Genomic DNA, 15,585 nt, shown 5'->3' with positions numbered 1-15,585 from the left:
GTAAAAAGTGTGAGATGGATAAACAAAGCAAAGAACAATACTTTATACATATCAAGTTTTCATTAAATAAGCCTTTATATACATATATACATACACACAAGTGTAAGTCCTAATTCACAAATTTACTTTGTTTACATAATTTCTTTTTTTTTTTTTCATTTTTACAGAAATTCTCATGGCATCAGCTTGCAATGTATCTGTATCGCATAAGTGATAACAGCATGAAATTTTATGCGACGAATTTCTGCAGCATTTGATTTAAACCTGATATGTACTTGACTTACAGATAATAAATCGTGTAGCTTCAAGCCAGAAGTTGTTAGAGCGCCTTATCGTCTTGTATCTGTTGTTGAGAGTCGAAGGAGAAGAAAGACAAGACCTTCATCCTACAGAGCAACAATATTCGGCAAGATCAGCCTCCGATGATCATATCAATACTTGAAAAGACGCTGGTTTCCTCAGTTTATACAGCCATGAATTTATCAGCAAAAAACATCTTATCATAAACAACTTTCATCACAGCAAGTGTGTGATCAATTTTTTCATTTATTTTGTATTTGTTTAGATCACTGAATCAATAGTTTCCAGGAAATGAGAGTAAGTAATTATAGGAAAATCAAATCCCAAGGTATTGGATTGAGGCAAAAGACCACTGGATTCAACCAGGTCAGGGGTTCAAAAACAACCTGGACAAACCAACTTTGGAAAATCGTATCCCCAAAGCAAACCCCTTTGAAGATGCCTACTTGAGATATTTATATGAAATAATCAAGCCGGTTTTCTAGTCAACAATCTGTAACATCTTCTCAAAATGACTACTCACATTAACATGGTTTTGCCATCAGATATGATAATTACTTGAGATAGTAATCACTAAAAGCTAGTAGCATAGACATCAAATGAAATTCAAAGGAAAAAGCAAAAAAAAAAAAGATAAATTCTTGTAAGTAATAGATATTAGCATTAGCATGGATAACTCACGATAGAGCGTCTGCTACATAAAATATCGGAAGTCTCCCAAATCCAGCACCTTTCCATGATCTTCTTTTTGAAGAAATAACTTCTTCCGCCCCTGATGCCGTTGCAGTAAGAACAAACTTAAATACAAATCAATTAGTACCACAACAAAAATAGTGAATTTTTCTTGAAGCACCTGCCACCTTAAAGAAAAAGAAATGAAAATGGCGGTTGAAAAGGGAAAGGAAATTGTCAAGCTGTACCAATGGATAGAGTATGGCCATGACCCCATAGGCTACCAGAGGTGAGAAGAAGAAATAAGCCAAGACACAAGGGCTCCCTGCAAAGCCAATAAGGGACTATTAATGTTGAACATGTCATCATTTCCCCAAATGTAGGAACAAACAAGGTAAAAACTAAAAGCTATATATAACAATCTCTTAATTGTTGTCACACATTAACATGTTCATTAAACTTTGAGACACCCAACAATGACCATAATTGCGAACAAAGATTTTATTTGCTTCGCAATCCGCTGTAAGATATATGTAAGCAGATAAAGAAAAGCTGTGCCTAAACATATTATTTAATATGAGGAGCTAAGTAGATTGCTGAAGGGTGAAACAGAAAATCATATGAAGCAAGAATAAGTATGTATTACCAAAACCAGCAAAAAAGGCCCAGTTAGATTCAAAGAAGTCCAGCCTCTTGTCCAGACCCACTTCTGAAAAATTCCATTTGTACCTAAGTGAGAAGCCAAATTAGCAAATTATATAGACAACAGAAAGTAAAACATTAAACAACAGGTAGACATTCATTACATACTCGAAACAGTAATAGGCATACATCCAGGAAAGAAGAAGGAAATTAAATCCCTTCCCAATGTAGGGTAGAAATCCGATAGCATTAACCTGCACAATATTCCCAGACTATGAAAATTGTCATCTGAAAGGTATTTTCTGCAGATCAATGGCATTTTATATCTGCCAAGAGTCCCGAACATATTTTTCTCATTATGGCAAACTGAAACAGAAAGATAAATTTTATCACCTCAACAAAGAAGAAGCTCAAAAGAAGCATTGAGTACACTTGCTCTCCTATTACAATCATGACCCTGCAGAAGACCAACATGACAAATTTATCATACACCCTAAATATAAAACATAGTTTCTTGTATGAGAAGAAATGGCAATAACTAGCAGTACCCTCCTAGGCCAGGGAGCCTTCCCTTCTGTTCTGTATTTTGTAAGGTCTCATCTTGTCTTGACAGTTCCTTGGAAGACTGCCCTGATCTTCCCATTGCAGCAAATCCATATTTCGCAATGTCATTGTACCTGTATTAGCAAGTTTTCAAAAAGCACGGATTACAAATAGAAGAGGATGGAAGAACAGCATAAGAAACATTAAATAACAGATACACTTTTTTATATTTAATACTAATTGGTGAAATAACAGACTATACATTTCTACATCCGCTGCTATATATGGCATAAATATCGAAGGAGATAATTGATGAATAAATGTGACAATCAACTTGGCGGGTTTTGGCCTAAGAATAAATGTTGTTTCTTAGTTGCAACTTGCAAGCCACTTCAGATCCCAGAACAGGACCAACTGGAAGTAGCTGTATCATTAAATTTGGATCAGCCAATATTACCAGTGATATTAAATATGCTAAGAATCAGAAGCCTTCAAAATCTACAATTATAAATTATATGGAACAATCTATAATTACTTAAATGCATCAATAAGGGCTAAAAAAGGACATGAAAATGTCCCCTGTCAATGGTCAATATAGCAATAGTGATCCAGGTGAAAAATGAAGATAAATACTTTATCAACAAATCATAACCATAAAAGGCAGAATTAAAGGGAAGATGATACCAGAGAGTACTTAGAACAATGCTGAATACGTACAGCGGGTAAAACCAAAATATCTGCAGTTAATGACAAAAGAGGCAAACATACCCGGTAAAAGTTAGTTGAAAAAGTGACTACACCTAGAAAAATTCACAGAAAATATAACTGAAAGAAGTGAAATTTCTTTATGTTCATAAATTAACAAAAATGAAGTGTCATCTTACCAACTTATAAGTACTGTACGTCCTCATTCAACTAAAATTACAGAAATCATAAACGCTCAGTATTCTTAAAATGCCATGCAGAATATTCGACAACAAATGCAAGGTTACTCAATTTCCCATTATAAAATTAATTAATTTCCATACAATCAGCTGACGGACAGAAATTATATCAAAGAGTTATTAGAGATTTTAAATGAGTACGAATATTGAACAACTGACATGGGATCAGCACCATACTTACATAAAGGAGTTGTATGAGAGCAAGGCGTAAGAATGAATAAAATTTCAGTATTCCGCTGTCTAAGCAAAGTTCTTGAGATCTAATCTGTGAGCACTGATCAGGTAATATCCACAACAGAAACGGGATGACTGCTGATTTTAGGACGAACATACTGCATATAAAAAGATTGAGATAGTCAGATAGATCAATTGTTCATTGCATTGTTTAAGCATGAATAAATTAATTATCAATAGATGAAAATATAAACTAGAACAGACACATTGATATCCATGGCAAAAATGAGAAACAAATGGTTAAAAGGATTTATGTTAGAATATGAGATATGATCAGAATGGTATGAGCACAAAGCCTCAAACCCTACAATCCACAGCCCCAACATTCCTTCTCCAGATAGAACTCTAAAGTGAATCTAATAGTGTCCCATGTTGGAAGGACCGGAGTACAAGAGTGAGCAGAGAGACCTCAACCCATTTGTGGGAACAGCAGATGGAAAGCAATGGCAAAGGGAGCACTGCATAATCTCTCTCAGGGTTTAACAAAATGAATTCTCTCAAACTGGATGGATAGGAAAGAAAATAGGAACCACTAAGACAAAATATTATTAAATAACTCATAACAAGGAGTAAACATATATCAGTCTTGAATCTGTCAGGAGACAGAAAACGCGCACCAGCTTATCCCAAGGAATAAAATTACCCAATTTATGGGAGAATATATCTATATATTTTCTTGATAAGGAGAAATCCCTCAACTTTTCTATGTTCATTATGGGAGAAATAATACCTAAGTCAACCATAATCGGTTTAAAAAAGAAAAGTAGCAAACACCGACCACAAGAGATGATCTAGGAATGAGATTCCTACAATTCCAAGTCATTCCGGTCTATCATACAGGACTTCGACCTGTGCTAATTACCATTTTACACCATTCCATCAAAATTTGTTACACTATTTTCTGAAAATAAGGAGCAATACCGACCCTCTTGAAAGGTTGGAAATAATAGGGTATCAACTCGGGGAGCTCATAAGAAAGATCAGGCGATTTCAGGGTATCAAAAAGAGAAGCAAAATTACATAAGTAAACACACGGAAAGGAAATTACATAAACTACACAACTACCCATATAAAAGAGTTCCTTATTACAGCCATTGTCGGCATAAACTATGGGAGCTCGAAACAAAATTACAACACTAACCCAATTAAAGTCCCTAATGATTACACAATTTGAACGAACAGAGCTAAAATTCATCAAAATTAAAACAAACCCACATAGAGAAATGACAATAACTTAGTTACCTGCCCAAGAAAATAAAGCCATTCAACAGAAAACACTGTCCCGTTCTAATCAAAAGTTTCGTCGACCTGCAATCCGAAAAAAAAAAGTTAAATTACAAGTTTATAACTGAAACCGAGATTTTTTAATTTTTTTTAAGTGGTAAGATTATGTGAAACCTGCGACATAGAATAACGACTCTGTGAAGACAACAAGCTTCTCTGAGACCCTCGAGATAGAGTACCAAAGCTTGCTTTGATTTAGTTTTGAGAAGGTTTATTAATGGCAAATTTGTTGAAGTTTCCATTGTCAAAACTCAAAAGCAAGAGACAATGTGAGAGACTTTAATTATTTTACAACATAAACAAGTTTCGAACTTTCGATGTCTGCTTATTGGAGTTGTGTTTGAATTTTGAACTCCTCCTGATTACACAATGTGCTGAACTTCTGAATTCTCATTGGTCCACGTGGATGTTGAGTTTCAACTTTATAAAAAGATTTAGAATTACTAACTTATCAAATAAGTTTTTTAGCGATTAATTATCATGACTTTTTTCTTATTTTAAATTATTATTTTATTATGATTGCATTATAGATATGATCTAAAACTTATTTCTTAAATAATGTGGCATATTACATTTTATTGATAAATCACACGTATTTATATCACATCAATGGAGATCAAATTTTATATTACAATTTATAAGTTGTAAGTTATGACATCGCCATTATATTTATCTATCTCTTATTTTTTTTAAATAAGAAATAAAATACTTATTTTTTTATATCATAATAGTTAAAATAATGAGAGACCAATAATGAATATCGGTATCTATCTCTAAAACGAATTTACAATAACAATATAAAATAATTTAAAGCATACTTTTAAGTATAAAAAATATAAGGTTAGGGCTTGGAGGGCAGCAGTTCGAACCCCCCACAAACATAATGTGGATGTATTTTATTTCTTAATTATAATATATAATTGGGTAAGGGAGAAGAAATATAATATGAACGTATTTCATTTCTTAATTATAATGTATAATTAAGTGAAGGTAGTCTTCTCCCTTACCCAAGTATGAGTGGAGCAGACATCTCTCGAATATTAATAACAGTTAAAAATCTAAGGTAATAGATAAGAAATGCAATGTGGACGTATTTCATTCATTAATTATAATGTATAATTAAGTAAGGGAGAAAAAACACAATATAGACATATTTTCTTCCGTAATAATAATGTATAATTGAATGAAGATAGTCTTCTTTATTCAAGTGTAAGTGGATTAGACATCCCTCGAATATTAATGAGAGTTAAAAGTTTGGACAAAACTCCATAAGTATTGATATAATTAGTCATAAATTATAATTTTTAAAAATATGAGCAGAACTCCATAAACATTGATATAGTTAGTCATCAGTTATAACTTCAAATAATATGAGTTGTACTTTGAGCAGTAATCTCATGTAATTAAAAAAGTATAAAAAAAATTCTTTAAGATAAATTGTTTTTCTAAAATAAAAATTAGTTAACAATAAACTAATTCATCAATGACGTGGCAATTTGAGAAGGTCGGTTCGGTTCAATACGAGCTTTAAAAGTACAAAACCAGAACAATTTCTCTCTTAACGTGAGTTTCTGGGGAGACGAAGAAAGGGTGATCAAACAAAGATGGCACAGCCCAGCAAAGAGCCATGCAAGAAAGAGGCTTGTGACATTCAAGCTTGTCTCACCAAAAACAACTTTCTCCCTCAAAGGTAACATTTTTTTTCCCTCCGTCATTTGAGCTTATATGGGTTTTCATTTAAATTCGATTATATTGAAGAATCTTTCACTAATATCAAAAGAATACAAATTTAGGCTTGTAGAAATTCGATTTTCATAAAAGAGGTAATGTAAAGATTTTGATGCTTTGGCATGTTTAGTTTCATAGGTTACATATTTTTTTTTTAAGAGAGTAATGTCAATTATGGAGGCTTCATTTATGTGAAATTGAATGAACGGTCAATGTCATGGCTACTCCAAAAAAAAAAAAGTTTTAGCTTCATTTTTCATTAATAATGTTATTATAAGGGTCTTGCCAAACCAAGCAATTTCTAATTATACCTCCCTACAAAGAAACTTGGTGCTTCTTGTTGTTCGGATATTTTTTAGTTGTTCCTTTTGTCTCTCAAGTGAATCTGTCACTCTGTTTCATGTTTTACTATTGTTGGAAGTCACTAAGTCAGTAGTCAAGTCCCACTGGCTCCAGGTGTTACGCATTTGACGTTGTAAATTTTCATTCTACCCGTTTTCTTCCGACTCGTCTGTTTTAATGAACATGTTTCCAGCTAAATATTATCGCAATGTTATTTGAAATTGTGAAGCCGCTCAGTTTTTCGGAAACCAAGCGGCATGCCGCCATGGCCTTGTGCAGTTGACTCATTGTGCATCTGTCTCTGTCTCTCATTAGCTTGTTCAGCATGGTGGATTCCAGATTCCTGTGAACATTCTATGGGGCATCATTTTCGAGAGGGTTTGATAAGATTAAGAACAAGCTACACTAGGAAAAAAGTTGGTTCTTCATGTTTGAGGGACTGTCGTGCTGGCTTCTTTTTTTTTTTTTAAATCATTTCTGTATTCACCTGCTAGATAGCTTTGAGGACTGTCTTATGTGTTGTGATCCCCTCAAAAAATTTCCTGTGCCACAACTGTTTTGTGACAGCCCGGAGCTTCCAGCTGATCAAACGGTGAAGTGTGGGTGCTTGTAGGAGTATGAATTAGTGAGGGACTGAGAAAGTGGTTTAGTTGTATACATATTGGTGTGCATAGTGCCAATTCTTATTGTGCATGTATGATAAAGCTTAGTTATGCTCGATTCTGATCATCACATGTGGATATACCTATAACAAGTTGATTAGAAAGTTTATATCCAGTAGACCAATGCCTTTTTATCTCACTTAAGTTAGATGTTCTTTTCAAACTTGCCTGCCCTTGAAGCCATGCTCTTTGCTTTGTGCAATTTTACCTAATTATTTAGAAGATGAAGTTTTGTCAGTCCAGACCAAAGTATTGTTTGGCATCATCCAATGGTTTTTTGGGTTGCGGCATTTTCTTCCATTTTGACCCCCCCCCCCCCCACAAAAAAAAAGTTTTTTTTACTTCTGTTTATATTCATTGTTAATTTAAGTTCTGAATTGGTGTAGGTGCCGAAAGGCCATTGAATTGCTGCAGTCATGCTGTGAGAAATGCAATAACAACTCAACTCATTGTGCTTCAGTCTCTGGCCTTCTAAAGCAAATAGGAAAGTGATGGGAGATGATGTTCTGGAATTCCAATGATGATTTGGTCTTTCTCTTCTGTATTGTCTGGTGGAAGAAAACATCAGCAGAAACGATTGATGTACCATTCACTTTGTTGTAGTTAACACAGGCAACCATAAGCTGATGCCATAGAATTATAGAAATTCAGCCATCGATGGAAAAGAAGCAGCATTATTGATGAGATTTTAGTAATACTCTAATACAAAAAATAAGTGCGAGAAAAGAGTTGAGTTTTGCTTTTCATGTTTGTGATATTGGAAACACCATGGCTCTTCTGTAGCCAAAAGGACAAATTTAGATAGCTTTTGCTTGTACCTGAAATTATTCATAACCTGAAAGATTTGATCATATAAGTTTTAAGAGTTAAATGTCGTATTTGTTAAAGATTTGCTTTCATTAGTATTTCTGAAAATTCAGTTCACAACTTTGGGAAAATATCCACTGATTCTCAGCAAAATGAAGCAAGTGATACATCATCTGTAGGAAGAATACAGTATACAACCAACAGGCTCAAAATTACATTTGGCAATCCCTTCTGTATGCACCAGGGAGAAACGGTATAAAATATGCAGTAGCTGAAATCTAGGAATCTCTTCGTGAAGCCGAAACAGGGGACAAGCAAAACAAAAATATCATCCTCTACCGTTTCCGGTAAAAAGGATCACCATTAAAATGATTGGATCCAAATACAAGTTGATGTCAGTTCCTCCCCAGAGTTTGATGTTTGTATGAATGGCAGAGATGAAAGCAAAGAATATATGAATATCACGGTGTTCTCAGTGACTCCTGCCGCCTAAGAGGGATGCCCTCGGATTCCAAGTCGTCGTTACCCGCATGCTTCGATAATCGTAGTGACATAGACGGTGTCAAACTTGAACCTGTTTTCATGACGTGATGAATTTAATGCCCAGAATGTCAAAACAAAGCAGTAAATATCTCTATTGCCCATTAAGATGGCAAGTGATGACCACGCCAACAAAGTCCCAGAGCCAAGAAATAGCATATTTAGGAATATTTTAACTCAACTATAAGATGGATAATAAAGGGCTAATGAGAACAAAAATGAAGCATACCATCACCCAGGTCCTTGGTTTTGTGAAGAAGAAAAGTTCCTGCAAGGATTGTAACAAATCCACACATTTCCGTGACAATCTGGGTTGGATTCTGCCTATCCCAGTCCTAATTAGAAAAAAATTATCTTCAACCATAAGTAAATTTAAGTTCAATCCACAAACATGTTAAAGTAACTGCTCTTAACTCTTTAAATAAAATATAACATGTTCATAAATCAACAGAGAGTTTTATGCTACTACCAGTCGGGCTGAAGAATTTACCTTAAACATGATCACGCTAGCTAGAATGGTAAGTGATGTGAACATCACATAGTATATGGGAGAGACAACTGCCGTGTTAAAAGTATCAAGCGCCTGCATAACAGGAAATAATAAATAAATAAGAAATATAACAAAATAGATAACTTTAAGAAGTTCTTGTGTGGCTGGTGAAAAGGAGGATGGTTGATCACAGGTTAATGCCAAGAGAGTACTTATCAAAATGTAGGCAAGAATAGATCAAAGCCACAGAGAAAAAGCACAGAGAATAAAGTTTAATGACATGGCAACTGAACAAACAAAACAATTGAACCTATTCCAACAGAACATAAAATGTCTCACAAGCTTGGTTACAAAAACATTATAAGTAGTCAATAGCAGCAAACAAATTCTAATACAAAACCAAGTAGACCAAAGAGCTGTCACCATCCATAGCAATGATGAGGGGTTTGCAAATCATTTGTTTTTTTTTTCCCAAATGATTTTTTACTTCCCATGAACATATTCGTATATTTTGTCATGGAAAGCACCATATCACCTGGCTCATACACCACCTTCAAGATATTTGAATTTTCATTCAGCAAGGTGATCAATCTTTCTGTTGTTATCCAGCAGTAAAGCCATAAAACTGATAACTCCTTTTGAGTACCACAATAAGAGTATTCCCATATTGTAAAGTCGAAGAGAACCCAGCTCACAATAACACAGCAGGTAGGGAAGCAATCTCGAGAGAAAGTCCACAGCAGCACAACTCCATTATACAAGAGGTTCACTAAGCTCGAGAATTTAAAATTACCCTCAAGGACATATCTAACGTAGATATTTCTCCATACACAGACTATGAGACACAAAATCAGACCACTGTCAAATGCCCACAACTGGATTAATTCCATTCCATACCGCAAAACTCTACATTATCTCCATGGTCGGTATTCTCTAGAAATACTTACGGAATGGGGCATTATTCACCACTAACATATTTAAAAGATCCAAATCTCTGTAATCTATAATTGCAAGCCCCCATATGATAATATCAATGCATGGTAGTAACATTGCTGATATCAAGAAACTAAGGGGCAATCACTTTATTATCAAGACAACCTTGAAACTACTCGAACCTTTCAGCTCTGCATAAGAAAACACCTAGAAAAGACCAAAAGAGGGAAAGCAAAGTCCTCAAATTCTTTATAAAAATGTCATGAAGCCCCACTACAGCTTCACATATTCACAAAGAGAAAACCATAGCCATTTTGGTCACATTGCAGTGCAGAAGTTCTCTTGATGGCCTTTTTGAGATGCATGTACATGAATAGTAAGATCGATGACCTTGCTTGTGAAAATGTCCCTAGGTTTTATGGGACCCATCATTATCCACTATGAAAGCATAAAGTTTCATGCAATGCAAATGTAAATTTATCAGCCAAAATAAACACATGGTAGATCATTCTCCCGAACCCCAGATCTTTCTCATCAGCATCTATCCATCCTTCTTTTGTTCGGAAATCATCTGGAAGGCCTTTGTTTTCTACCTCAAGCTTACTTCCCAAAGATATCTTTTCCTTTTATCATTAAAAAGGGGTCATTAGACTCCCACCAGCTTTGTTAAAATCAGCAAAAGAAGCACTGTGAAGCACCCTGAGAAATATATTAACAGAGGAAAGGACAAAAGGCCTTTACTTCAGAAAAATATTCTTCCATTTTAATCTGTCATTTTCTTGGATAACATGTCATTTACAATCAAATGAGCTGCACATTGTATTGGGGGTGCAAAAACAGATATAGTACTCTGGTTGCCTATTCAATTTTTTCTGATTTGAGAAGTTGCAAAAAATACATCAAAAATCAAAATAATATTTATATGATGAAAACCAGGAACAAATAAAATAGAGAAGAAATGGGCATTACCATGTTCAGATAATTCATTTGGGTAAGCACACAAACAATTACAATTAACGTGAAGGCCCATGTTTGGGGATATATTAGCTGATTCATTCCTGACAATGTCAACTTCAGAGCAATTCCAATTGCCTTAACACTCATAACCTGTCAAAGAGAAAACTGTGAATATAAACACAGGAAGTAAATGCTATTTAAAACACAATAGCAATTACAAAGTTACCAGTACCCGTGTGCAAAATACATACCGACAAAGAACCTACAAGGGAACAAACTCCTATATACACCATTATGTGTGTCTGGCCATATTGCGGGATATAGTGGAATATAAGGATAAATACAGCTGTTATGACCAGAGCTGCATATAAGAGAAAAGCTGGAAACAGAATGAAAACAAAAGCCACTCAACTCAGTTACTTGTAGTTTAACCATTAAATAATGATATTTCAAGGCAAGAACAGATGAATAGAGCAAATATTAAAGGAAGCAAAGTACCTGGCTCTGTAGCAAGATTCCAAACTTCTATCACAGACTCTATCTCACGTTCTGCAGGAGCATGCAACACAATTGTTGTAGAGCCCACAACACAAAGAATACAGCCTAGTATTCCAAAAATGTGTAGTCTCTCTCGTAAAATGATATGAGCAAGAGCAGCACTGCAAGACAACAATGTGGTCAACACACAACATCAGCAAATCAAATTAAGATTTTGAGGGACTCTCCATCATGCCTGATAATGATGCTGAGGGCACCAAGAGGTGTGACCAGTATTGCCGGTGCAAAGGCATAGGCTGCAAAGTTTGCAATTTCCCCAACGACCACTGTAAAATAGCAGGTGGCCCTCACCATCAGAATTAGAATTTAGGTTCTCTTTGAAAAAAAAAAAAAGGGAAAAAAAACTATTATAAACTGCAAACAAATAGGAAGTTTATTGGAGAACTCTAGCTAACTTTGCAATTGCTATTCAAAAAATAAGTTGTAGATAAGATATCAATAGGGAACTTTTATTCAAATTGACTCAGAATTTTAAATGAGGGCTTCAATAGTGTCTAAAGTTCTCACAACCTATGTTGCCCATAAAGAACAAAATTATTGACCAGGGCTCATAGTTTTTGCCAGGATTTCATAATATGTGCACTATTTTATATTCTGTTCAAAACAAAATCAAAATATATGATTAGTAGTCAGAAAACTAATCAGATTATACTTACTTGTTATCATGCCCACCCACCAAAGTGGCTCATACAAGTAAGAATAGCCTCCAAATCCTGTGAAACAATGATGAATTAAATTTTAGAGAAACTTTGTTATAGATAGGAAAAAGGCACAGTAACTAATCAGGAAGCTACTTCACAAAACAGAAAAGGAAATAAAACAGAAAAAATCAAGAATTATAATCCACCATAGTCAATAAACTAGAAAAGTAAATTTCTATATTTCAATTTTTCGAGGAAAATGGACTTCACACATAATCTCACTCATTATTTCTTCCAAGAGATTTGGATCACAAAATTATTCCTTTTAACATCAATATCAAGTAAAGAGATGTATCAAAGTGCCAAAAAATGAAGATAAACCCCAAATAAATGCAACAAGAAATCAAAGTAACCAACGAACAACTACAAACCAAAAGTAGATCCTCCAGGTATTTCTAGCATCTACACAGAATCATTTCTGTCACATTCATTCCTTAAACTTAGTGACAAGACATTCTCTCATAAGCTAGGGAATTGATAATGACACAATTGCAACGGCATGTATTGAAGTTGCCTAGCCGCTCAATGCAATGAAGATACCAGAAATGGTCAAACAACTAAAGCAATCTAATTAGAATTATTTTCCTCAGATACCCAATTAATATCAAACAAAATTTTCCTATATTACTTATACCACCACACTAAATTCACCTCACTGCTCAATAGCCTTTTTGATTCTCAACATACCCAAGATGAGATTTTGACTACATCCCCCATGGATTCATACTTTGTTATGATGATTGAACATATTTGCTAACTTACCAGATGTAGATGAGCAAAAATATACACTAAACAGAAATGAATCACACAGGACACAGATTTTGGAACATTTAAAAAAGGTCCCTGAAAAATTCAATAATTGAAATACCTGCCCTAACACCGGAAGCGCCAGCTTTCTTCAACCCCTTCTTCTTAACAATGAAACTAGAACCAATAAAGATACTGGACGAAAGTGCCAAAATCAAACCCTTGATGTTATCAGATGACATGCCATCTCTCCAGCTATGACCATTCGGGTCCGCCATTGACTTTTTTAATATTATTTATAATTATCTATATATATCTTTCCACCACTTAACACTGTGCTATCTCAACAACATAACTCAGTCTCAACTCGGACTGAGTCACTCACCACTAACCAAAAGTCACTTGATTCACCGTTTTAGCACATGAATATTGCGATTATGCTCGATTTCCTCAAATGGGTACTCAAATCTTGAGCTAAAACAAGAAATGGGCGGCGATAGATCTCGAGTTAAGTGAAGATACCCAGACGGCAGATCTTGTAAATGAAGCAACGAGATTTGCGACCGCGTTTAAAGATAGAGAGAGGGAGAGTTTGGTAGGAACAGCTGGTATCGTGCTGGCGACATTTCTTGGATGTGAAGAGAAAGAGAATAAGAAGAAAGACTCTCGTATGACTTGCGTTGATGAAAGAGAGATGCTTTTATCTTTCATTCTGATTTTCTTTGTTGGCAAATTCCACCGTACATGTTTTTTCTCATTTTGTTAAGAGCCATAATAAATAAAATTAAAAAATCATATTTTTATTTTATTTGGGTTAAAGTTATTTCAACTATTTTTTTTATTTATAATTTAAAACATGAAATTTGAGTCAATTTAATGGAGGATGAATTGATATTATTAAAACTACTCCGACTTTCAATATTTATAATTGAATTATATAAAATTAATATATAAAAATATATCTCCTATTTTAATATATATTTTTTTAGTTTTAAATTTTATGAAAGGATTTCATGTCTTATTGTAGTTATCATTTAGTCACGTTTCAAGTGAAAGAAGTTTCTGTAGAAACCAAAGTTTGTAGACTGATCTCTATTTTATTGTTAAAGTCAAGTTCTTATATAATAATAACAAATAGTTCATGAATTACAATTTTGGCAACAAACATTTCAATGCACTTTTTATGTTTTTTTTTCCCTAAATTGTTACATGAATGAAAACTAAACTCATGTCTTATATGAGTTGAGTTCAAATCACAAATTTGTTTTATATTACTCTAAATAGATGATCTAATTTGTTAATTAACAAGCACTAATTTTGTAAAGAAATTTTTTAGCTCTATTCACAATTACTTGTCGTGCCCTTATTAATGGCTTTTAGGTTGTCACTATGCTACTCTAGTACATGTGGTATCCCCCTTAGGCACCGTCACATAATTAAATTTTGATGATTTTAGTATTCTTATTATCTTAGTGTGCTTAGACTGCGGGTACGATATTCTTAGAGAGGCATAGTTGGAAATTTTCTATTATCTAAAGTTATGTTTGGGAGCAAAGTTAAGTGTAGAATTTGACTAATTTTAGGAACAAAATATTAAATCCCATATTTGGCATGCTTACTTAGATTGGACTAATGAACTAAATTCAAATTTTAATCCTAAATTCATGGCATTAGTAATCCCAATTTTCATGTTGGTTTAGTTTGGATTGGTCAATGAGAAGAAAAATGTTTGTCTATTCATAATATCTTCTATAATTTATTACACTATTTTTATTTATAACCTAAAATTAATTAATTAACTAATATTATTAATTAAGTAATTTATTTTTTGTTAGTCATGATTTACTTAAAAATTATTAATTAATTTATTATATGAATAGTTTTACTGATTTTATTTAATGAAATGATATATCTCATACGAAATAACCTATAATTTAAATCATTTATATTTCTTGATTATAATTATGACTACCCAATAACTAATTGAATGCATATATTCTTATTAGTTTTATTTTTAGTTAATTGTAATATTTCTTGTTAAATATCTACAAAATTTCCATATTTAAATCCAAATATTAACTTAAATACTTTCTAACTTTATTTAAATTTAATTTAATGTAATTCAATCTGATATTGTACCAAATATAAATCAACATTATATATGATCTAATCTAATCTTGTCCAATCCTAATACTTAGGAGGCCATTAGTTTTTTTTTTAATTTAATGACTTAATTGACTTAAATTTAATCATTTAAGTTATTAAGCCTATTTATTTTTTGAACTTAATGAAAATTTTTAGTCATTAAGTTATTAAGCTATTTTTTTTTATCTTTTTACTTAATCTAAAAAGTCTAAATAATATCATTAAAAGATATTCTCCAAAATATCCTTATCTAATTAATTAATTTTCATACTTACGTAAATAACATTTAATAATTAGCATTATTATCCATGTCTATATAACTTGTGATAATATATAGTGGTAGACTATTATTATTT

General features: G+C 33.3%; 3 protein-coding genes across 5 annotated transcripts; 1 reads left to right on the top strand and 2 right to left on the bottom strand.

The window, feature by feature from the left end:
• Positions 1–21: 21 nt before the first annotated feature.
• LOC102609843 (protein EI24 homolog) lies at positions 22–4,962 on the bottom strand. Of its 3 annotated transcripts, none has more exons than XM_006494300.4 (11): positions 4,734–4,962; positions 4,578–4,643; positions 3,283–3,433; positions 2,842–2,894; positions 2,163–2,291; positions 2,008–2,071; positions 1,783–1,868; positions 1,619–1,701; positions 1,221–1,297; positions 982–1,072; positions 22–386 (listed from the first exon to the last, which is right to left on the bottom strand). In XM_006494300.4, the coding sequence occupies exons 1-10, from the start codon at positions 4,859–4,861 to the stop codon at positions 995–997; spliced, it is 915 nt and encodes a 304-aa protein (XP_006494363.2). In that variant the 5' UTR covers positions 4,862–4,962; the 3' UTR covers positions 22–386; positions 982–994. The 3 variants fall into 3 exon arrangements, with proteins under 3 accessions (XP_006494363.2, XP_006494362.2, XP_024949724.2); XM_006494299.4 differs by having other exon boundaries at positions 982–1,097; positions 4,734–4,961; XM_025093956.2 differs by lacking the exon at positions 22–386 and having other exon boundaries at positions 978–1,097.
• A 1,180-nt stretch (positions 4,963–6,142) lies between these two features.
• Positions 6,143–8,238, top strand: LOC102610376 (uncharacterized). Its single transcript, XM_006494301.4, has 2 exons — positions 6,143–6,309; positions 7,738–8,238. The coding sequence occupies exons 1-2, from the start codon at positions 6,224–6,226 to the stop codon at positions 7,841–7,843; spliced, it is 192 nt and encodes a 63-aa protein (XP_006494364.1). The 5' UTR covers positions 6,143–6,223; the 3' UTR covers positions 7,844–8,238.
• Positions 8,239–8,279: 41 nt separating this feature from the next.
• LOC102610674 (probable magnesium transporter NIPA4) lies at positions 8,280–13,814 on the bottom strand. Its single transcript, XM_006494302.4, has 9 exons — positions 13,206–13,814; positions 12,293–12,349; positions 11,812–11,902; positions 11,577–11,737; positions 11,330–11,457; positions 11,091–11,228; positions 9,189–9,281; positions 8,928–9,033; positions 8,280–8,732 (listed from the first exon to the last, which is right to left on the bottom strand). The coding sequence occupies exons 1-9, from the start codon at positions 13,360–13,362 to the stop codon at positions 8,620–8,622; spliced, it is 1,044 nt and encodes a 347-aa protein (XP_006494365.2). The 5' UTR covers positions 13,363–13,814; the 3' UTR covers positions 8,280–8,619.
• Positions 13,815–15,585: the final 1,771 nt, after the last annotated feature.

Source organism: Citrus sinensis, chromosome 5 (genome assembly GCF_022201045.2).
Source record: "Citrus sinensis cultivar Valencia sweet orange chromosome 5, DVS_A1.0, whole genome shotgun sequence".
Lineage (NCBI taxonomy): Eukaryota > Viridiplantae > Streptophyta > Magnoliopsida > Sapindales > Rutaceae > Citrus > Citrus sinensis.
This window is presented reverse-complemented; position numbering and strand designations above follow the sequence as displayed.